General features: G+C 51.6%; 7 protein-coding genes across 8 annotated transcripts; 4 read left to right on the top strand and 3 right to left on the bottom strand.

The window, feature by feature from the left end:
• Window positions 1–139: 139 nt before the first annotated feature.
• Window positions 140–1,544, bottom strand: TrAtP1_004379 (uncharacterized protein). Its single transcript, XM_014084999.2, has 4 exons — window positions 1,457–1,544; window positions 909–1,357; window positions 622–844; window positions 140–549 (listed from the first exon to the last, which is right to left on the bottom strand). Exons 1-4 carry the CDS (start codon window positions 1,524–1,526, stop codon window positions 527–529), a joined length of 765 nt encoding a protein of 254 aa, XP_013940474.2. The 5' UTR covers window positions 1,527–1,544; the 3' UTR covers window positions 140–526.
• Window positions 1,545–1,730: 186 nt separating this feature from the next.
• Window positions 1,731–4,250, top strand: TrAtP1_004378 (uncharacterized protein). 2 transcript variants are annotated; one of them, XM_014083924.2, is made up of 3 exons: window positions 1,731–2,541; window positions 2,602–3,487; window positions 3,551–4,250. In XM_014083924.2, exons 1-3 carry the CDS (start codon window positions 1,934–1,936, stop codon window positions 3,716–3,718), a joined length of 1,662 nt encoding a protein of 553 aa, XP_013939399.2. In that variant the 5' UTR covers window positions 1,731–1,933; the 3' UTR covers window positions 3,719–4,250. The 2 variants fall into 2 exon arrangements, with proteins under 2 accessions (XP_013939399.2, XP_065968357.1); XM_066112274.1 differs by having other exon boundaries at window positions 2,602–4,250.
• Window positions 4,251–4,462: 212 nt separating this feature from the next.
• Window positions 4,463–7,721, top strand: TrAtP1_004377 (uncharacterized protein). Its single transcript, XM_014084985.2, has 3 exons — window positions 4,463–4,934; window positions 5,036–6,925; window positions 6,987–7,721. Exons 1-3 carry the CDS (start codon window positions 4,642–4,644, stop codon window positions 7,261–7,263), a joined length of 2,460 nt encoding a protein of 819 aa, XP_013940460.2. The 5' UTR covers window positions 4,463–4,641; the 3' UTR covers window positions 7,264–7,721.
• A 156-nt stretch (window positions 7,722–7,877) lies between these two features.
• On the bottom strand, window positions 7,878–9,790 carry TrAtP1_004376 (uncharacterized protein). The gene is made up of 4 exons (XM_066112273.1): window positions 9,480–9,790; window positions 9,277–9,402; window positions 9,103–9,209; window positions 7,878–9,053 (listed from the first exon to the last, which is right to left on the bottom strand). Exons 1-4 carry the CDS (start codon window positions 9,529–9,531, stop codon window positions 8,424–8,426), a joined length of 915 nt encoding a protein of 304 aa, XP_065968356.1. The 5' UTR covers window positions 9,532–9,790; the 3' UTR covers window positions 7,878–8,423.
• A 452-nt stretch (window positions 9,791–10,242) lies between these two features.
• On the top strand, window positions 10,243–11,650 carry TrAtP1_004375 (uncharacterized protein; the record flags this gene model as incomplete). The annotated part of the gene is made up of 3 exons (XM_014083922.2): window positions 10,243–10,435; window positions 10,502–11,403; window positions 11,477–11,650. The coding sequence occupies 3 exons, from the start codon at window positions 10,243–10,245 to the stop codon at window positions 11,648–11,650; spliced, it is 1,269 nt and encodes a 422-aa protein (XP_013939397.2).
• Window positions 11,651–14,606: 2,956 nt separating this feature from the next.
• Window positions 14,607–18,720, top strand: TrAtP1_004374 (uncharacterized protein). Its single transcript, XM_014083250.2, has 3 exons — window positions 14,607–17,687; window positions 17,759–17,897; window positions 17,970–18,720. Exons 1-3 carry the CDS (start codon window positions 15,848–15,850, stop codon window positions 18,082–18,084), a joined length of 2,094 nt encoding a protein of 697 aa, XP_013938725.2. The 5' UTR covers window positions 14,607–15,847; the 3' UTR covers window positions 18,085–18,720.
• Window positions 18,721–18,953: 233 nt separating this feature from the next.
• Window positions 18,954–19,445, bottom strand: TrAtP1_004373 (uncharacterized protein; the record flags this gene model as incomplete). Its single annotated transcript, XM_014083920.2, has 1 exon — window positions 18,954–19,445. The coding sequence occupies one exon, from the start codon at window positions 19,443–19,445 to the stop codon at window positions 18,954–18,956; it is 492 nt and encodes a 163-aa protein (XP_013939395.2).
• Window positions 19,446–19,523: the final 78 nt, after the last annotated feature.

Below are 19,523 nucleotides of genomic sequence, written 5' to 3'. Positions count from 1 at the left end.
GTTTTTTCGTCCGACTGCTGTATTAATTATCGATCACCAACTTATGTTTATAATGTGTGTATATTTTTCTGGTGCGGGATTGGGTAGGTAGGGTACTTAGGTAGATATCAATAGCACCAATTTGGATAGCTTCAAACAAGAGAGCGGCCCCCTTTTCCTATATACTACCCTACTTAACGTGGTGTAATGGTATTGGCGTTGATCTCCCGAAAATAATTATTTTTGTGTACATATTTAAGAAGAATTCTTTTATTGCCAATTCCATCCACTAATCATAAAAATACAAGAGTAAACATATTTTGCACACGCAATCCCCCCCTATCAAGACTATTCACTAGGGCGGCATGCACATATCATCTCGATCAGAATCAACTTTTGAAGACGAATATATATATATCGACTAGTGTCTTGATTGATTGGCTAATTGCACAGGTGCTATTATATGCACAGGGGTTGTTTATTTCGTGACAAAAGGAAAAAATTGCGAGGACCTTGAATCTAGACTCTAGTAATTTTTTTTTGTCATCTATTTGGCAGAAGAAACAATCTCTGTAATACTCGTTAGTCAAAAGTCACAACATGCAAATCGTGGCCGTTCATGGCGTAAAAGTGTCCACGTACTCTCAACGTCGGCGACGCTCTGCTGCAGGATCTGCTGCAGGACCTTGGGGTTCTCGAGCTCCTTCTGGACCTTGGCGATGATGGAAGCAGCCAGCTCCTTCTGCTGTCGCTGCTTGACCTGGCCCTCGTAGCGGACCCAGGAGTCGAGGACAGTCTTGGCCTCGGCAGCCAGAGCAGTCTTCTGCTCGAGCTCGAAAGCCTGAGCCTCAAGCTTGGCAGTCTCCTACATTACGAGTATTAACATTGGGTCGCAACAAGACTAGCCCAGATTTCTCAATTCATTGTACCTTGGAGACCTCGAAGAGGGCCTTGGTGATGTCAATAACGCCGCTCATCTGCTTGACGTCCTCAATGCGGGTCTTGACGGCCTCGGTGTGGTCAGCGCGGGCGCTGTTGAGGATGTTCTTGATCTTCTCGTTCTGAGCCTCGGCCCACTCCTTGTAGGCAGGGCCACCGTACTTGAGCAGACCAGTCCAGACGGCCAGCAAGCAGACGGCAACGACAGTCTCCTCGTTCATGACGTAGTACTCATTGCTGAGGGCGTAGACGCTGAGACCGGCAGCACCGCTGAGGAAGGCGGACTTGCTGATCAGGTTGCTGCCGGGGAGGGCATCGATGATGCTCTGGGCCTTCTTCTTGGGCTCCTCGGCGGGGACGTTGCTGGAGTATCGGACGGCAGCAGCAGAGATCGCAGGGGCCGCTCGGCGGGAGATGGAGGATCGGAGGAGGGGAGCGCCTGTATTTGTTTGCAAATTGCGCACTCTGGTCAGCCTTCGGCTTCGCACCAATTGGGACCTGGGCGTCAGCGGTGTTTTTGCGACGGCGATTCACATACCGACAGCGCTTCGTACCAAGCGAGACGCCATTGTGAGATGGTTTCGGACGGGGTATCTCGGCCTTGTCATATAAATCGGATCGGAAGCTGGGAATGAGGTTTGAGGTTTTATCGCGCTAGTTCGGTAACACGCTGGAGTCACGTGAGGCTGGAGTTGCTTTTGCTTGGGGAGCAATGAAAATGCTGGGGCAGCGGTTTTTAGCCGAGCTTACTCCGAATTGAAATGTCGACTCGACTCGGAAAAAAAAGGAACAGGCAGCTCATTGGCTGGGATGTTCAAGGCCCAGTGAAATTTCCATGTTATCTTTTCAGCGATAAGAATTTCTGGTGCTTCTCAGACCAAATCTCAGCTGGCAAACAACTTGGGACCGGCCTAATATCACGATTTGCTGAAAGCACATAAAGAAAATAATTTCACAGTTATACAAAGAATCTCGTTGCTCAAATCGGCTCACTTCATAAATATTCCAGCCCATCATGCCTGCAGGCTCTCAGGACAGCGCGAAGCGCAAAAGGGCTTCCACAGGCGACAAGGTCACCAAAGTCGCCAAGAGACGGCGTTCATCAGATGAGGAGGCTGAAGACCTCAGCGGAAAGATCCTACTCATGGAGCAAGGCATCCTGGAATCCAAGAAGAACTACAACGATATTGCCAACCTTGTCAGCATCGCCAGTGGCTACGAAGATGGAGAGGAAGAGTCCACATTGGCCGCAGTGGCTTTATGTCGAATCTTCCTAAGATTACTGGCTCAGGGTTCTCTCGTCGGAAAGAAAAATCAGTCAGAGAAGGAAGCTGTGGTCTTCAGCTGGCTAAAAGACCAATATTCACAGTACAAATCACTGCTGCAGAGCATGCTAGAAGATGAAGATCTGGCTGTGACTGCACTCACTCTCTGCATGAGGACCCTAAAGGCAGAGGGAGAGCATCTTCACAATAAAGAAGAATACACCTTTCCTCAGGCCTTCCTAGAGGGCATTATTGCGACTTTGATTACGTCGGATAGCGACGAGGTGAGAAAAGCATTCCTCGAGTCATACGTGGAAGAATTTGACGACATTCGGTACTACACATTCAAATCAGTCAAGTGAGTAGCCATAACAGCAACCTGGATATTTCCACATTCACGATACTTACATGTATACAGGACAATCTTGGGGCGATTAAACAAGGATGATATTCCAGACGGCTTGTTTGACCGAGCGTTTGCTTTGCTCTCAGCCCTGGATGGAGTCCCCCAGTCTGCCGAGGAGCTCGAGGATTTTTACATCCCTCGCCCTCAAAAGAAATCTCATAATCTGAGATCGGCTATCCAACACAAGCGACAGGGACAAGACGCTTGGTTAGCCATACTGAGCATTGTCCAGAGCAAAGATGAGCGGAAACGCATTCTCAGCGTCATATCAACAAATATCGCCCCCTGGTTTACAAGACCCGAGCTCCTATCCGACTTCCTCACCAGCTGTTACAATGCAGGCGGCTCAATGTCTCTATTAGCTCTATCCGGTGTCTTTTATCTCATCCAAGAGCGGAACTTGGACTACCCATCATTTTATCCCAAACTCTACTCACTCCTCGACAAAGACATCCTTCACTCCAAGCATCGCTCCCGCTTTTTCCGTCTCCTGGATACTTTCCTTGCATCGACTCATCTTCCCGCTGCTCTTGTTGCCAGCTTTGTCAAGAGACTTGCTCGACTCTCACTAAACGCTCCCCCGAGCGCCATTGCGACTGTTATCCCTTGGATTTACAACCTCTTGAAACGTCACCCAACCTGCACATTCATGATCCATCGAGTTGTGCAAGACCCGGAGCTGAAGAAGCATATCCAGGACAATGGCGCAGACGATTCCTTCAACCCCAAAGAGACAGATCCCATCGAGACCGGCGCAATTGACAGCTCCCTGTGGGAGCTTGTTCAGCTGCAGTCGCACTATCACCCGAACGTTGCAACCGTTGCAAAGATTGTTTCCGAGCAGTTCACCAAGCAGTCATACAACATGGAAGATTTCCTCGATCACTCTTATGCTAGTGTAAGTGCATATGCCAAATGATCCCGTCAGTAGTACATGCCCATTAACATCTTTCTTCTACAGCTGCTCGATGCGGAGATTGCAAAGGATATTAAGAAAGCCCCCGTGGTGGAATTCCACATCCCCAAGAGGGTTTTCCTGCCCCAAGACGAGCCCGCCACCAACCCAGACAGCCTGTTGGTGAAGCTGTGGGACTTTGGAGAGCCGGCGAATGGTGTCGCGGCTGCATAAGGAGAGCCATGAGATGGATGCAGTAGCGCATGCATGATGTCCAGTGCAGTTATCACTTGACACGCGCATATGGAATCGGAGAATAACGATTGGCCCGCAGGCCAGGAAAGAGGAGGGTCTGACAGCCTTGGAAATATTAGAATTAATCACTGCCGCGATGCCGTATATACCAAATTGCTTCTCGTTGTTATCACGTCCAGCCAGTCTGTGTTGTAGGAGCGATACTTGTCGTATACAGCAGTAAATAGGCAAACTCAATGCCATACCAACCTGCCTTGGGCACGGATCGTCGCCACAAGCCACTGGAGCAGGTGCTCCGAGGAGATTCCAGTGCCCGTTGGTGAGCTGTTTGTGGAGACGGCAGATTTAGTACGCCAAAGCTTATCTGCAGAGCTCATGGTGACGGAAACCATTTTTGGGGGAGGGCGACAAAATAAGCGGCTCAGCAGCAATAGAGGCATGGATAACAATAACGAATCTAAAGATGAATATCTCTGCAAGTAGATCCTCAAATTGAGCGTTTCAACACCTCTTTACTCGTTTTATTCTGTACATTTTATGCCCTATCCCCTGCCTTTATAAGCATGCACTCGTGGCTGTGCCGAGACATGTTTGATGCTCGCCTGTCTCATCTATTTTGTCCGCCGCTGGCCGCCGGAACCCGCCACAGCAAGCAAACGCTAACAACCCCCCGCTGGCCGATTTCCCCAGCAGCCTAGCCTCGCTAGCTGACATCACTATCCAAGGCATTCGCTCTTCACACCTCGCCAGGGCCAGCAACCCTGGACAAACAATCTCCATGCCAGGCACGAAATACGGACAAGACGGCCCCCTATTATCTTTACCATCGTCACTCCTGACCATTGCGCGGCGACGCAGCAGTGGATGATGGTGCTTCCCACGTCTCGACGAAGCCGCTGAAAATGTCCAGCAGCAATCCCTTTGCTCCACAGGGCACATTGGCCTCAGCCGCTGCCAGAGCTGCATCGTCACCTGGACCAACGTCGCATCCCACCAGCCAGCCGCAGCGCCCGCCAAAGAAGCGTAAGGGCCATCGCGGCGGCAAGAAGAAGCGATCGCGGCGGAAGAGCTTTGCGATTCTGCATGAGGACAGCCACGATGAGCTGGGCGAGTCGTCGGGCAATGGATTCTACAAGGTGGCGCAGGCCAGCCTCAGCGGCACGAGCATCGACAGCGAAGCGCTACTGGACCACAGGTAAGCAACAACCCTCGTGATCATGTTGACTGCATGGACCTGCATCCCCTTTGTCTGTGAGTGGACCGGCATGTAACCTCTTCTCCCTTTCTGCTCTCTAGAGAACAGCATCCGATGCGCGTACGGCGATCATCGACGGTAGTTGGGCCCGGCTCCTTTCAGAACCCCTTCTCGTCCGTCAGCGCCAGTCGCCTTCGGTCGATGCAGACGGCGCAAAGCGGCGACGAAAGCCCTTCCGGTCGCTGGGACGAAAACTCTCCGCTATTATCAGAAACAGCAAGGCATCCGGGATCGCAGCAGGGCGTCTCCAGCTACGGCGCAAGCGATACACGCCTCAACCGAAATCGAAGCCGCAGAAACTCGAGCTCGTCTTCAAGGGCAAGGCTCAAGACGGCCTTTAGCTCAAAGGACAAATACGATGTTAACCACCCGCCCTCTATCCCTGGCTCCCCGACATTTGGCCCGACTGATGGAATGGACTTGAACTTTGGCGATGTCATGATAAGAGATGAGCTCGGAATGGAGAGCGGCGATGAGGCGCTCTCGGAAGCCGGGCAGGGCCGTGACCATCGAACTAATAGTGAAATGAGACTGGCTCCTGAGGTCTCCGGCGACGTCTGCTTCCCCGGGCCCGGAATGTCTGATATGGGCGATGATGAGATTAGATATGAGACTCCGCGGTACAGAACACGTCGTCGCCGTGGTCGGTGGCCGGACCTGTCTGTGCTAGAAGACTGGATGCGATACGAAAAGGAAGATCGCAGCGACGAGCGACGAGTAAAGAAGATCACCGAGCCACAACTAATCAACGGCCGTCTGCGCCCGGTCCGAAAGGGCTGGTTTCAGACCGATGAGGAAGCGCCTTACAGATTCACCTATTTCAACGAAGAATTCCAGAGCACAGTCCACAGCCAGACCATCTCAGAGCTCGTTCAGCAAGGCAGCGATTTCCAGGAATTATTCATTCCTGAGCCGCGCGTCTTGTCGTCTGACGAAGAAAGCGATTCGGAGGATGTCATTTCCCAGCCGTCCAAAGCGCGATATTCCGCAGATGGCTTCGAAGGTGATACAAAATCCTCTACGCGGCAAGCCTCTTTCGACAATAGGAGGGATGACTTTATGTCGCCGCTTGCTCGAGGCGAAACCAATAGTAGCTCAAGGTCCGCCTCGGTTCGTGGTGGAAACAAGTCCCCCGACAATCCTCTTGCCCCCAAGACTAGCAACACAGAGGTGCCGAAAATTTCTGAAAAGCAAGTTCGGTATGGAGAGAGACCCGTGTGGTGGCTTGACATACTCTGCCCGACAGAGGATGAGATGAAGGTCCTGGCAAAAGCCTTTGGCATCCATCCCCTAACAGCCGAAGACGTCATGCTACAAGAGGCTCGCGAGAAGGTCGAGCTATTTCGACATTACTACTTTGTCAATTACCGCACCTTTGATCAGGACATCCACAGCGAAAACTTTTTGGAGCCCGTCAACATGTACGTCATCGTCTTCCGCGAGGGAGTCTTGAGCTTTCATTTCTCGCCCACGCCACATCCGGCCAATGTCCGTCGACGAATACGACAACTGCGGGACTATTTGATTCTCTCGTCGGATTGGATCTCGTATGCTATTATTGACGACATCACCGACGTTTTCCAGCCTCTCATTCAGAACATTGAGGATGAGGTTGACGAAATCGACGAGGCCATCTTGCAGCTACACACATCGTCCGACAAGCGATTGCAGGATGAAAAATCTACCAAACTTGACGACGCCACGACCATTGCAGACTCGAGTGGCGACATGCTTCGACGTGTTGGCGATTGCCGAAAACGCGTCATGAGTCTGTATCGATTACTGGGCAATAAGGCGGATGTTATCAAGGGATTTGCAAAGCGCTGCAACGAACGATGGGAGGTTGCTCCGAGGTCAGAAATTGGCCTCTATCTTGGCGATATTCAAGATCATATCGTGACTATGACCTCTAATCTTAGTCACTATGAGAAGTACGCAGCAAGCCCTCTTCTTTGGCGTTGTTTAACTAGCTAACACTTCATTTTCTTCTAGGATATTGGCTCGATCTCACGGGAACTATCTAGCGCAGATTAACATTCGTATGAATGAGCGACAGGAGCAGACCGCCGACGTGCTCGGCAAGCTCACCGTCCTAGGAACCATTGTTCTCCCCATGAACATCATCACCGGTCTCTGGGGAATGAATGTGTGGGTTCCAGGGCAGGATATTGAAGGTGACCTCACCTGGTTTATGTGCATCACCGCCGGCTTGCTCTTTTTCGGGCTGGCGTGTTATTGGATTGCAAAGAGGGTGTATAACATTGTTTGAGAACTCCCTTTCCAAAGGCAACAAATGGATACTATGGAAGGAGTGGCGTTACAGGTGTGATCTTTTTTTCTTCTTTGTTTAGTGGCATCCTGTTGGATCTGGATCAGAATGGAAAGCAATAGAACAGAGTACTAGGTATGGTAGGGAGTGTCAAGGTGTGTATATCAAACCGCCCCTATTACCCGCGGATGTATACGTTTACATATGGATATGGAGTAAAGCTTTTTGAGTATTTCATATCAGTATTATTTTAGTTAGCATTAGTATTTTTCGGTTCTTGAAAGAAGTCTCATCTTTTACCGCGGTAAGTTGGTGTGTCTAGATAAAATATACGCTTCTCATTTCACCTACCAGCATCAAAATTTAGGCATTGTCTTTTCCGTCCTCCTTGTCGCTCATTGTGACGATTTATTAGGAATTTATTTTCAAGACGATGCAAAGCGAAACATTCACAGCACATGTATTCTCGTACTCTTTACTATGAGATTACTTGGATAGAGGAAATTGTAAAATATTGCGAAAACGTCTAGGGTAATCTTGAGCCATCCACGCAAACATGCATACTCGATACCTAGGTAGTTTGAACGACCGTCGTAATACGACTTCTAGTTATTGTAGCTGCCTCTGTTTTATTCGCCTCATTTTAGAGATGTAATAAAGATCTTTTCTCAACGTCCTCCTTACAACATGTACATTAATATATCCTGGGCACCTATGCCTTAAATGTTGTGCTACCAAAAGTAATCTGTTTCTAGCCACATTCCATAGATTTTGTCCTTTCCTTCACTCGTCTCTTGTGAGGCTGGTCTTGCAGCTGCTGCAATTTGAACTCCTCACCCGTCCTCTCATGAATATTCTTTCCCTTCTCCGTCTTACTGGTGTGACTGTTATATCAAAGTCGTGAGTTTTCGAACAGGATTGAAATGCGCATGGTATCTTTTATAAAGAGCACAGTGCCGTCTGGTCTCAGTCGTCTTCGCTAGTGAGAACTATTGTTACATGCAGAGCTTGCATGTCCATAAAGGGTCCCCAACGCTCGCATATTTCTGTAACCACTGCATTCATCGACAGTGATGAAGTTTTGGTTCAGCGCGAATGCTTTGTGCTCGTGGCGCTCGATGCATAATTTGACAAAAGTTGGTCATTAATATTTAGTATGGTTAGCGGCGCTGGCCAGCAAATGTGGCCCTGAGAGCCATAATCTGCTGCCTGTCAGCCTCTGGAAGCATGTCAATCTGAGCCTGGGGGAGCTCCATGACGGCCCGCATCAGAGCATCCGGGTCTTGGCCCATGGCTGGAGGAGCTGCTGCAGGTGGTGCCGCCGCTGGAGGAGCATAACCCGCGTTGTTTGCCGCAGGAGGTGCGTACGGCATTGCGGTAACCGGTGGCGTGTGGTTCGCGACAGGGATGCCAGGATATCCAGCAATGGGTGCCGATGGGTAGTTGGCCGGTGGAGGTGGCGCGTTCGGGTCAACCACAGACTGGATGGCCTCGGGAGACACGAGACCCATCAAAAGCAGTGACTGGAAGACGGCGTAGGCCAGCTGAGGGGCTTGCTGGAGAAGTTCTGTCGCTCGCTGAGGCTCTGATGTGGCCAACGTCTTCATCTGACTTAGGATGTCTAATAGCTGGGGTGGCGGCAAGGTATTGAGTGTTCTTGAGATGGCATCAGTGCAAGTCAAGCCTGGTGGTATCTCTTTTCCAGCTGGGAGTGGAGGAAGGGGTGTTGATTGAGTGTTGTATCCCGAAGCAGCGCCGCTATTCGAGGCACCGGTATTCTGTCCGGGTGTCTATTCAGTTAGCGAAAGTTGGCTCTAGCAGAGGTCTGCAGATACATACTTGGCCATCATCATCGGTGCTCTTTTGTTCGTTGGAAAAGTCGACTCGAAGCTTTCGGCCCATGATTTCATATTCGTTCAGGTTGCGGACAGCTGAGGAAGCAGAGTCTGAGAGAGGATATGGTTAGCTATGCCATGTCTGTTGGTGAAGGTGTTGGATGGGGGCATATCGAACCAGTATCGGGATAGTCTGCAAATCCGAATCCTTTTGGCCGCCCAGTTTCCGAGTCGTAGACGAGGCGGAAGCGCTCTACTTTTCCAGCGCTGCTGAAAATGTCTGTGATTTGCTCCTCAGAGAGGCCTAGAGTACCGCTGTTAGCTATAGGTTCGGGTCGGGTAGGCGCATCAGTTGTGCCCATTGGCCTATCCATGACTAACCGTACGGGATGTTTCCCACAAACACGACCCTTGAAGGAGGTCTCGTCGACATATTGGCGGTTCGTGGGCTTTGGACGAAGATTTGGGCGAGACTTTGGGCAGCGTTTTGAAGATTCGGTACTATGATGCTATCGCGATGCTGAATGGTAAATGCTCTGCCCTTTTTCTCCAGTAATAGGTTTATCGTAGTGAATCAGCTTTCGAAGATTTAGTTTGGACAAGTTGAAAGAGGCCAAATGGAGCGCAAGCGGGTATTCGTGGTTGGTTGGGAGGAGACAATGACGAGGCTGCGAGATGCTGAGAGAGCTTCGCGTTTGCTTGAAAGTCTATGCCTTCACTGCGCCAGAATAGGCAATGGAGCACAGCGGCAGGCGTCAGCCGAGGTTTCGCCGGCGACCCCCCCTTGCCACTATAGCCCGCATTAGCTCAGGGCCTTGCGGCGAGTCTAGACGCCTGTGCCCGGGGTCGGGTGCTATGCAACAGGTACAAGTGGGATTAGTAGTCAGCTTCAGGTATTGTTGCGACAGGTGGCCTCAAGACATTTTGACAACGTCGCTTCTGCCACCCGCTTCTGCGCCGCCGTCCTCGTTCATGGTCTCTCGCTATCGATGCAATTGCAGAGAGAGAACCATCCGCTTGCTTCTGGTTTCTGCGAGCTCTCCCTAGGGACTGCGCTCTAACGGGATAGAACCGCTGCGCTGTCTGCACAAGTAAACCTGTTGGCTGGTACCTCGTCAACTGCGTTTCTGGCTGCATATCCGCAATGGCTCCCAAGTCGCGATTCACAAGGCTCGACGCCTTTACAAAGACGGTGGATGAGGCGCGGATCCGGACCACCAGCGGCGGCATTGTAACAATTGTGTCGCTGCTGGTTGTGCTGTTCCTGTCTTGGGGAGAATGGTCTTCGTATCGGCGCATCGTGGTACACCCAGAGCTGGTGGTGGACAAAGGCAGAGGTACGTGAAGGAACTCAAGCTGCGCGTTGGAGCTCGTTGGAACGCTGGGCTAACACAACTACGAAGGCGAGCGAATGGACATTCACCTCAACATAACCTTTCCCAACATGCCCTGCGAGCTGCTAACTCTGGATGTCATGGACGTTTCTGGCGAGCAGCAGCATGGTGTCGCCCACGGTATCACCAAGCTTCGTCTGCAGCCCCCATCACGAGGCGGTGGTGTGATTGAAAGCAACTCGCTGGCACAGCTACATGAGAAGGCCGAGCACCTGAACCCCGACTACTGCGGTGGCTGCTACGGAGCTACTGCGCCTGCTAACGCTGAGAAGCCCGGCTGCTGCAATACCTGTGACGAAGTTCGAGAAGCTTATGCGCAGGCGTCGTGGGCCTTTGGCCGAGGCGAGGGCGTGGAGCAGTGCGAGAGAGAACATTACTCTGAGCGATTGGACCAGCAGCGAGAGGAGGGCTGCCGCATTGAGGGCTTGTTGCAGGTCAACAAGGTCGTTGGAAACTTCCATCTTGCCCCTGGCCGAAGCTTCAGCAACGGAAACATGCACGTCCACGATCTCAAGAACTACTGGGACCTCCCTAACGGCATGAAGGCACACGACTTCACTCATGTCATCCACTCTCTACGATTTGGACCCCAGCTGCCACCTGAGGTTATTGCGAGAATGGGCCGCAGAACTGCGTGGACCAACCACCACCTCAATCCTCTTGACGGAATCCACCAGGAAACTAGCGATCCCAACTTTAACTACATGTACTTTGTCAAGATTGTTCCTACGTCGTATCTTGCACTCGGCTGGGAGCAAAAGTCCGCCTCTGCGTCTGATGGCAGTGTTGAGACACACCAGTATTCCGTTACGAGCCACAAACGAAGCCTGATGGGAGGCGATGACGCCAAGGAGGGTCACGCTGAAAGGCTGCACTCCAAGGGTGGTATTCCCGGCGTGTTCTTTTCCTATGTAAGCATCCATGATACTACTGCAGATGAAAACCCCATGGTGCAACTCCTGAAAGCTAACATTGTGTACCTAGGACATCTCCCCTATGAAAGTTATTAACCGAGAAGAGCGGGCCAAGACATTCCTTGGCTTCCTGTCTGGACTTTGTGCGATTGTCGGCGGGACCTTGACGGTTGCTGCTGCGATTGACCGCGGCTTGTTCGAGGGTGCCACCAGGTTGAAGAAGCTTCGATCTAAGGATATGTGAGAGAGCATGGTCAAAGACGTCCCATTGTAGATTGCTTCGCAGGGACTTTTGAGGCGTATGGACCATTGGCGTTCTGGATGGAATATCATTTTTTTTTTAACTTTTTTTGAAAAGGGGGATCAATGAAAGTATATAGATCGATATATGATGATTAGGGACGAGTCAATTGGACTTGAGCGGCAGTGATTAGCATTTCCAATGATGTTTACAACTCCACAATCAGTCGTACTTTGTAGCCGCGTGTTTGGATTCTCTCATGATGTCATTGCAATTCGATGTTGCAGTATTTTGTAAATCTTGGTACTTGGTCACACATGAATGGCATCGGTTGCAGTATCCATTCGACTATGGCGTCTAGAACATTCCGCGCGGGAATACGAAGCGTGCGTGTGTTTCACAGCTTCGAGATAGATAACGTTGCTCCAAGTATAGATGCTGTGAGTATGAGCTGGCAACAGCTAACGCACAGCTTTAGCAGTATGCGGGAAAACAGATTGCCTTGCTGGAGCTGCAACCATAGCTATCCTATCTCAGCCGGAGATCAAGAACGATATAAATAGATTTGCGGTGGATTCTTAAGCCAAACTAGGAGATACCACTACCAGTAGTAGCAGCAAATCCCGGAACTCGGCTGTGGCCTCGTGACCATCAAGAGAGCTTCCCACAGCTACCAGGTCGTCCACAAGATATTATTATAACATCAGCAGAGGGCAAAAACCGGCGATATCGTATCTGTTACGAGCTGCAGAGCTCCATCGAGCTCAAGCACCGTCTCCCAAGACCGGATCGCCCTGCATTGGTCTCAGAATCATATGCGGCGCCCTGTGTTTTGGCATTTGCACCGCCGCTGTTTCATCCGTTGCCGTGGCGGAGCCCGCATGTGACACGCTTGCGACGCCAGAAACGGGCTTTTTGTTTTGTTTTCGACAGCGGTCTTGAGATGGAATCCAAACTGCTCGGCGTTGGAATTGAGAAGAAATGAAGAACAGCATGCATGGACTACGGGACACACGCCCCCTTGCTAGAAGCGGTGTATCATGGTTGACCTCATCGTGCATGCACTGCCGATATCAGTGGGTGATGCGATGCGATGTGCGACCGTGCTTCGATGAAGATGGATCAGAGAGGCACCACGTCAAAGAGCCCGATGTTAATATTAGCAGCAGCATCGCGTGCATATGCAGCCAGCAAAAAGAGCATGGGCCAAGTGCCGCCCAATCGCATGACATTCTTGTACATTCTTGTACATTCTTGTTGGTGGGAGGTCCAATTTGGGCCATGCAATCTGCGCAATCGATTTTCCCTTTGTGCCGCCCCCCTTGCTACTCTACTGTATACCTTATAAGCGATCCTCACGATGGATCACGGACAAAGGTGAAATGACTCGGCACCGACATTGGCATGGCACTAAAAGGCGATAACAAAGAGCCATTACAGTCTGACCGCAGCAGATGGGCCAGAGGAGTCCTTATTACGGAGCTTCAAGGCACGAAGACGATGAAATAGTGTTATACGTGGGCATAGTACAGTAGCTGGATGTTATTTATAGCTCAGATAGCTGGCGAGAAGCAAATGTTTGCCACGACGACGGCGCAGCTGAGCTGCTTGCGTAAGATTAATGCGTTATTGCTGCTGTCATTGCCACTGAGGGGCATCGATTGTAGAGCCATAGTGGGCAAGCAAACAATAATACAGCGTCAGTTGACCGATATCTGCAGCAACCATTGATTTTATAACACCCAGCAACGCGAGAAATCCTCTGCCCGTTAACCTGATGGGGATGGATGCGCGCCGAGGCACATTTAAATTCAAAAAATTTGCTAGTCTGCATGCAGGAAATAAGGATGGGCCAATTTAGCCTCTCCGTGCATGTTTTAAAATGATGGAGGCATCGCCGCTGACTGGCCAGGTCCCCAGAAAAAAAGGGACCCGGTGGCTGCTCCCAATTTGATGAGCCCAATGCACCCCAGACAATGGCTGTCGCCGGCGCACCCAATTATATGCCAAGGGTCCCTGAGGGGGGTCCCTGAGCCTCGCCCAATGTGGCCCTGTGTAGCAGTCCCTGTAGCGGTACTTGCAGCGACTCTGGGCCACCTCTGCTGGGCACTTTGCGCGTATAGCTGCGTGCGGCTGTCTGTGTGGCTTTGGCCGAGGTCAGTGTGACGAGATGCCTGCCTTTGTAGCCTGTGTAAGAGAATGATCGATTGAATAGGTAGGCACCTACGTAGGAATGTTTGTGTCAATTAGGACTTTGCAGGTTGTGGTATAAACTGTTGGGGGATCGTAGCGAAAGTCTGATGACCTGCAGGCCTCTATGTTTGGGGTCAGACACACGCTGGGGAGATTGCCCGAGATTAGGTACCTTGGTAGTGTGGCCAGGAACGTCAAGCCACGAGAGCCGGGGGGCGACGCTGCGTGTGTGTGGTGTATTCATGGAGCAATGTCTTGAAAGGAAAATGGTGGTGTTGACCAGAACTTACAGCATGCAAGTAGCGGTACTAGTGGCACAGCAACAGATAGATCTCTACAATACGAGCTTATGGGAGTCGATGGCGGCTCATGGACTGCGAGCAGTGGCTCAACCAGCTCAGATTGCCGTCCGCGTACACTGCGCCTAGCTGCTAGCGACAAAGTATCATTGATTGATGCCAATACGAAGCGATAGTGCCAAGCAGCAGATGCCCACCATACAATCTCGACCTACCTGGGGCGGAAACTCTCATATCATGTACCGGTCCCGGTACTGTATGTTTGCATCTACCAGCCTGGCATTCCCCCGATGCCGTGTAGCATCACTCGTTCACCCATCGTGCACTCTGCTCCAGCGCTGCCTGGGCAGCTCCCACGAATACCTGGATAGCTACCCATTATTTTAGCATTGCCCCCATCAAACACTAGGGGCCACGGCACAGAGCAGCAGGAAAGAGGATCCTGAACCTTCAGCATTTACGCTTCTGTACCTTGAAGTCTAAAGGGCAAGCCACCATCTCGGGTTAGTCCTCGTGCTGCTGCCACTAGCCGTGCCGGTAGCGCAGTACCTGGGCCGCCACCGGCCGCTGGCTGCGCAAGCCCGTACAGAGTACCTGGAGCCGGCCGTAGCTACGGGGGGCCGCCACTGGCCTCCTAACCTCCTTTTGCTTCGTATCCATCCACCTCCAGACCCTCAGACCCAGACCCTTCAGACCCTTCAGACTCTGGTCTTCGTTGCTCCTCCTATCCTCAGTCCAGCCGCCCGCCTCTCAGACCGCAAGGGAGGCGTCCACCAGTGCGAGCCTCGTTGCCGTGCGTCTTCGTGAGGCTTGCCTCTGTGCTTCTGTGCCTTGAGCGCCTCGTTCCCCGTGTCGTGATCGCTTCGCTTCTCTCTTCGCTTCTCTTCTGCCGCCCTTGTTCTCTCTCTGCCTCCCCGCGACTCTGGCCCCTCGTGTGACAAGAAACGCACGTTGTCGAGCACGACTGTTCCCCGTTGCTCCGTATCCTAAACAAGAAACAGAGCTCCGTATTTTCTACTTCATACACCACCTTGCCCGGGGCCAGCACCTTTCAACCTCTTTGTTCGAGCAGCCGTCTGCGAGCCTTTGATATCGCGCAGCTGCGTCTCTTCGATTCGTCCTTTTTTTTTAAACTCACCCCAGTCTATCCTTCTCGCCTTCTCTTCGTATTGGACTCTCCTTTGTCGCTTCTATTCTCTTCTTTCTTCTCTTTCTTCGCCTTGCTTCACTCGGATCTTTCGTGCCGCCCGTCACCGACGCCGACGCTGACACGACCGTTCGAATCGTCATTGATCCTCGCTGGCCTGGTCATCAGAACATCGCCGCACCGCCACATCACCTTGCACCTGCACCCGTGCTTTTGCGCAGCTCCGGCGACGCGAAGAGCCCAGCCCAACCGGTCCACGGTGCCCATTCTTTTGCTTCTGGGCCGTTATTTTTGGGATTCCGATTCTGCGCGTCCCCACCCAGGCTTTGATGATCGCATTTCCGAGGCTCCTGGCTTTATTTATCTATCCTGTTTAGCACCCTTGGCGCTTGCGCATTCGCTGCTATCCATTATCCCTTCACCACACAACCCGCTGGACTTGGGCTTTGACCAACATGAAAGACGCCGTGACCAATCGCCCGTCCTTGCTGGACCTGCGATCCCACTCCGCCAACTCTGCCGCTTCTTCTGCTTCTCGACCTTTGCGATCGCCGCGGCTCCATGTCGCCGGGGAAGCGCCCCCCCGAACTCTCTCCCTTGGACGCCTTCGCCCTGCAGAGTCGCCTGCTGGCCCGACAGCTCCAGGAAACTACCAACAAAGATGGAAATCGCGTTAGTCGGCTCCCCCCTCTGACGGCCGAGAGCCCCCTCATCATCCAGGGCCGGTCAGAATACTTCCGATCCATGTCCCAGGACTCGGCGTCTGAGCGAGATGAATCCCCTGCTCCTCCGCTTTCCGCTGGATTGGGGCTCGTGGAAGACGCCTTCTCGGGCGAAATCGAACGGCCAAGATCTATGCATCCACGCATGAGTCGAATCCCGGCCACCCCCGATGACGGCGTGCCCCCCGTGCCCGAGGATCTGCCAGATGTACCAGATATCCCCGAATATGCTCGGGGTCGACGGCTGGGACAACGTGATGACCCAAACAGCTACTTCGGGGCACGACAAGACCGATCACCTTCACCTCTTGAAAACGATATCCTCCCTCCACTTGATCGCCAATCAACAAAATCCCCCATTTCTGGCCGCCCTCAGCCCTCGTCCTTCTCTTCTGCTTTTTCAGATTCCTCTCCTCGAAGGTTCAAACAGAGCTCTCTCGACGAAATCGGTTTGGCACCGCCCAGAAGCCTCTTCCCCGGACGCTTTCCAAGCGCTTTGCCCTCTCCTGTACCGACAGAGGAGGAGTCGTTTGGCACTATGTCCAGTTCGGTTCAGTCGTTGCCTTCCCGAAAACTGTCCTCTGGCAGCGCAGCCCTCCCACACCATATGGCATCTTCTGTCATGCCTTCTTTCCAACGATCCCCATCTGCTGCCTCTGAGTCTTCCGCGCTTCCTCGGCCCGCCTTCAACTTTTCTCGACCCATGAGCAGATCTGGAACCCCTAGTTTCGACCCTCCCATTAGGCAGGCTTCGTCAGATAGTCAGCCGTCATTTATACTGGCTGACGAGTCGGCCCAGACCCCGATAAGCATGCACAGTGAGGCCTTTGTGGAACAGCCAGCAGAAAATAACGGCAACGGCACCTATGTCTACTCAAAATTTGTTCTGCCCCGAGGAAAGTCGATCCAGCGGTCCGAGTCTTCAGACAACCAACCTCAGGCGGCCGCACCACCTTCACCTCCTACTCGGCCGTCTAGCTCTGCTCGTACCATTCCGGATGATGCTGCTAGTATCTCTAGTGCAATGACCAGACAGCAGAGCGATGCAGGTAAGCTCAGCTCAGAGAGCGCTGGCCGTGGACCTAGACCTTCAAATGAATCCAGGCGACAAGCCGAAGATGGCCCCAGAGGCAGATCACGGACCCTGCATGCCGGAGAAGCACCCAGGGGTAGGACCCCTGCCTCGATTGGTACCAGCGATTCTGCCAACACGATACGCCCGACCATGTCCGTCCGATCAACAACGAGCACCACCGCCGGGCCTGCGCCTGCACCTACTGCTGCAGAGATGACGGCTGAAGAGCACCTAGCAAAGGGAATAGAGTGCCACGAGAATGGCTCTTTGAACGAATCCACCTACCACCTCCGACATGCAGCTCGACTCAACCACCCAACAGCAATGCTTTTGTATGCCCTTGCTTGTCGCCATGGCTGGGGCATGAAGGCCAATCAGAAAGAAGGAGTGCAATGGCTACGGAAAGCAGCCGATATGGCAAGCGCCGAAGTTGCAGAAGATGAGGGGGTGGCCAAGGAAGGAAAGCGCATCAACGTCGCTGAAAACAAAACTCACAAGGCTCAGTTTGCGCTGAGCATCTATGAGCTGGGCGTAAGCCATATGAACGGATGGGGCATTGAGCAAGATAAAGCACTTGCGCTGCGCTGCTTTGAAATCGCCGGCAGTAAGTTGAAACTGACACATCTCCACTTGTATTATGTATTATGGTTCTCGTCTTACTAACGAATTGAATAGCATGGGGTGATGTCGATGCTTTGGCGGAAGCTGGTTTTTGCTACGCTCAGGGAATCGGCTGCAAAAAGAACTTGAAGAAGAGTGCCAAGTTCTACCGAATGGCTGAAGCCAAGGGTATGAGCATGGTAGGAAACAGCTGGTATGTTCCATCTCTGCATCTCTCTCATTCTCATTTCTTATAGGCAATGGGCTAATTCAAATCGTCTTTTAGGATCCACAAGGCAAAATACCAGGATGACGAGGATACCCCTGACATCCCGAAGAAGGCTCGAGCCCGCAGCAAATCGCGCTCACGGGCAATGTTTGGCAAAAAGCCCGCTTCATAAACGGGCCACTCTAATGATGATGAAATCTCTTCGTCCCATTCATCTATAACGGAGTTTTAGGATTTGGCTGTCTCGCTTCAATATTGGAGTCTTTTATCTTTTCTCCCTCTCCCACTTTTGCTCCTTGCCGCCCGATTTTCTTCTCGTCTACTCTTCTTCTTCTCCCTGTTTTTCTATTTTCTTTTCTTTTTCTTTTTTTTTTTTCACTCTCAGCATTTGAGTAGGCGGGTTCTCATTTTTTTTTTTTTTCGCTTTCACTTCTTCCTTTTCTAGTTTCCGTGCTTTCTTCTTCTTCTTTCTTATCTTGATATGCTCTTGAAAGCATGCTGGGCGCTCGATGAGCCCCTTTTTCTTGGGACACACTGCTCTAAAGCTTGTTTCTTGGACAAGCCTTGGTTCTTGATTCTTGTAAGAAGAAATTTTTTTTTTCTGCTTTTGCTGTCTGCGGCGTACATATATTCATATTTCCTTTGTTCCCTTTTTTTCTCTAAACCGAGTCCGCATAGAGTGCGGTTGATTTTACTCTTTTTTTGGCCGGGCGTTTGGCTGTTCATATATCCAAAAAGACGTTGTGGGAAACGTCTCATATCCAGGACAAATAGGGTGATAACAAAGATAATCCAATAATTTCAAGACCAAAAAGAACTTCTCCAATGTCCTTTATTTCATTGACTTTGTTCGAAAAGCTGTATCTTTGTAATAGCTTTGGAAATTGTCTCTCCAATTTCCCGTTTTTTTATCTCATGAAGGGGTCAAAACATTGTATCATTATCATAGCTTTGAAGTTTTATTTGGTTTCTAGTCTGTTAACTATTTCGCGGATAAAGCACAAAGTCACGCCCTAACCGCCCGCTATTCCTTCCCCATCTTTAGGTATCAACATCCATCTTCTCACCCTCAACCGGTAAGTCGTGTACTGTGACAAATCGCTTAAGATCGCTCTTGTTGATAACCTTTTCGTTTAAGACGGCAGTAGTGCCCTTCTCGAAGCGGTAGCTCTGCAGCTTCGCGCTCTTCTCGTTGGGCTTGATGTAGTTTCGTAGCAGGGTAGTCTTCTCCTTGGTGATGACGGCAACGTCGACGTTGGAACCAGAACCCAAATCGTTCCAGATACCGGACAGGATAGCATCGCTACACAGCTTGACGGCCTCATCCCGTGAAATGTCCGCCTTCCACTGCGTCTCAAAGACGCTCATGGCAGCCAGACTGCCGGATCCCATGGTGACGTAGGGGAGCTTGTCTGTGCTGCCGTGGGCGTGGACGGTGAAGAGGTGGGTGCCGGTAGGGTCGCAGCCGGCGACGACGAGGTACGCGCCAATGTGGCCCTGGTAGCGGAAGAGGTGCTGCTTGAGGAGGGTCATGCAGGTGACGACGCGGGGCTTGCGGCCGGTGGAGAGGGAGTGCAGCTCGAGCTGGGAGGAGATGAGGGCGGTGGTGAA

Source organism: Trichoderma atroviride, chromosome 2 (assembly GCF_020647795.1).
Source record: "Trichoderma atroviride chromosome 2, complete sequence".
Lineage (NCBI taxonomy): Eukaryota > Fungi > Ascomycota > Sordariomycetes > Hypocreales > Hypocreaceae > Trichoderma > Trichoderma atroviride.
The sequence above is the reverse complement of the archived record's forward strand: the minus strand, read 5'-3'. Positions and strand labels throughout refer to the sequence as shown.

Excerpts from the sequence above, each read along its gene's own strand:
- TrAtP1_004378 (XM_014083924.2), top strand. The coding sequence starts at position 1,934 with ATGCCTGCAGGCTCTCAGGACAGCGCGAAGCGCAAAAGGGCTTCCACA. Across the intron at positions 2,542-2,601 it reads TACACATTCAAATCAGTCAA|GACAATCTTGGGGCGATTAA; the intron begins GTGAGTAGCCAT and ends ACATGTATACAG. Across the intron at positions 3,488-3,550 it reads TCGATCACTCTTATGCTAGT|CTGCTCGATGCGGAGATTGC; the intron begins GTAAGTGCATAT and ends TTTCTTCTACAG.
- TrAtP1_004379 (XM_014084999.2), bottom strand. The coding sequence starts at position 1,526 with ATGACAAGGCCGAGATACCCCGTCCGAAACCATCTCACAATGGCGTCT. Across the intron at positions 845-908 it reads CCCTCTTCGAGGTCTCCAAG|GAGACTGCCAAGCTTGAGGC; the intron begins GTACAATGAATT and ends CTCGTAATGTAG. Across the intron at positions 550-621 it reads GAGCGTCGCCGACGTTGAGA|AGATTGTTTCTTCTGCCAAA; the intron begins GTACGTGGACAC and ends CGAGTATTACAG.
- TrAtP1_004374 (XM_014083250.2), top strand. The coding sequence starts at position 15,848 with ATGTCGCCGGGGAAGCGCCCCCCCGAACTCTCTCCCTTGGACGCCTTC. Across the intron at positions 17,688-17,758 it reads CTGCTTTGAAATCGCCGGCA|CATGGGGTGATGTCGATGCT; the intron begins GTAAGTTGAAAC and ends CGAATTGAATAG. Across the intron at positions 17,898-17,969 it reads AGCATGGTAGGAAACAGCTG|GATCCACAAGGCAAAATACC; the intron begins GTATGTTCCATC and ends ATCGTCTTTTAG.
- TrAtP1_004376 (XM_066112273.1), bottom strand. The coding sequence starts at position 9,531 with ATGTCGACGAGACCTCCTTCAAGGGTCGTGTTTGTGGGAAACATCCCG. Across the intron at positions 9,403-9,479 it reads TGTGGGAAACATCCCGTACG|GCCTCTCTGAGGAGCAAATC; the intron begins GTTAGTCATGGA and ends GCGGTACTCTAG. Across the intron at positions 9,210-9,276 it reads TGCAGACTATCCCGATACTG|ACTCTGCTTCCTCAGCTGTC; the intron begins GTTCGATATGCC and ends ATCCTCTCTCAG.
- TrAtP1_004377 (XM_014084985.2), top strand. The coding sequence starts at position 4,642 with ATGTCCAGCAGCAATCCCTTTGCTCCACAGGGCACATTGGCCTCAGCC. Across the intron at positions 4,935-5,035 it reads GAAGCGCTACTGGACCACAG|AGAACAGCATCCGATGCGCG; the intron begins GTAAGCAACAAC and ends TCTGCTCTCTAG. Across the intron at positions 6,926-6,986 it reads AATCTTAGTCACTATGAGAA|GATATTGGCTCGATCTCACG; the intron begins GTACGCAGCAAG and ends ATTTTCTTCTAG.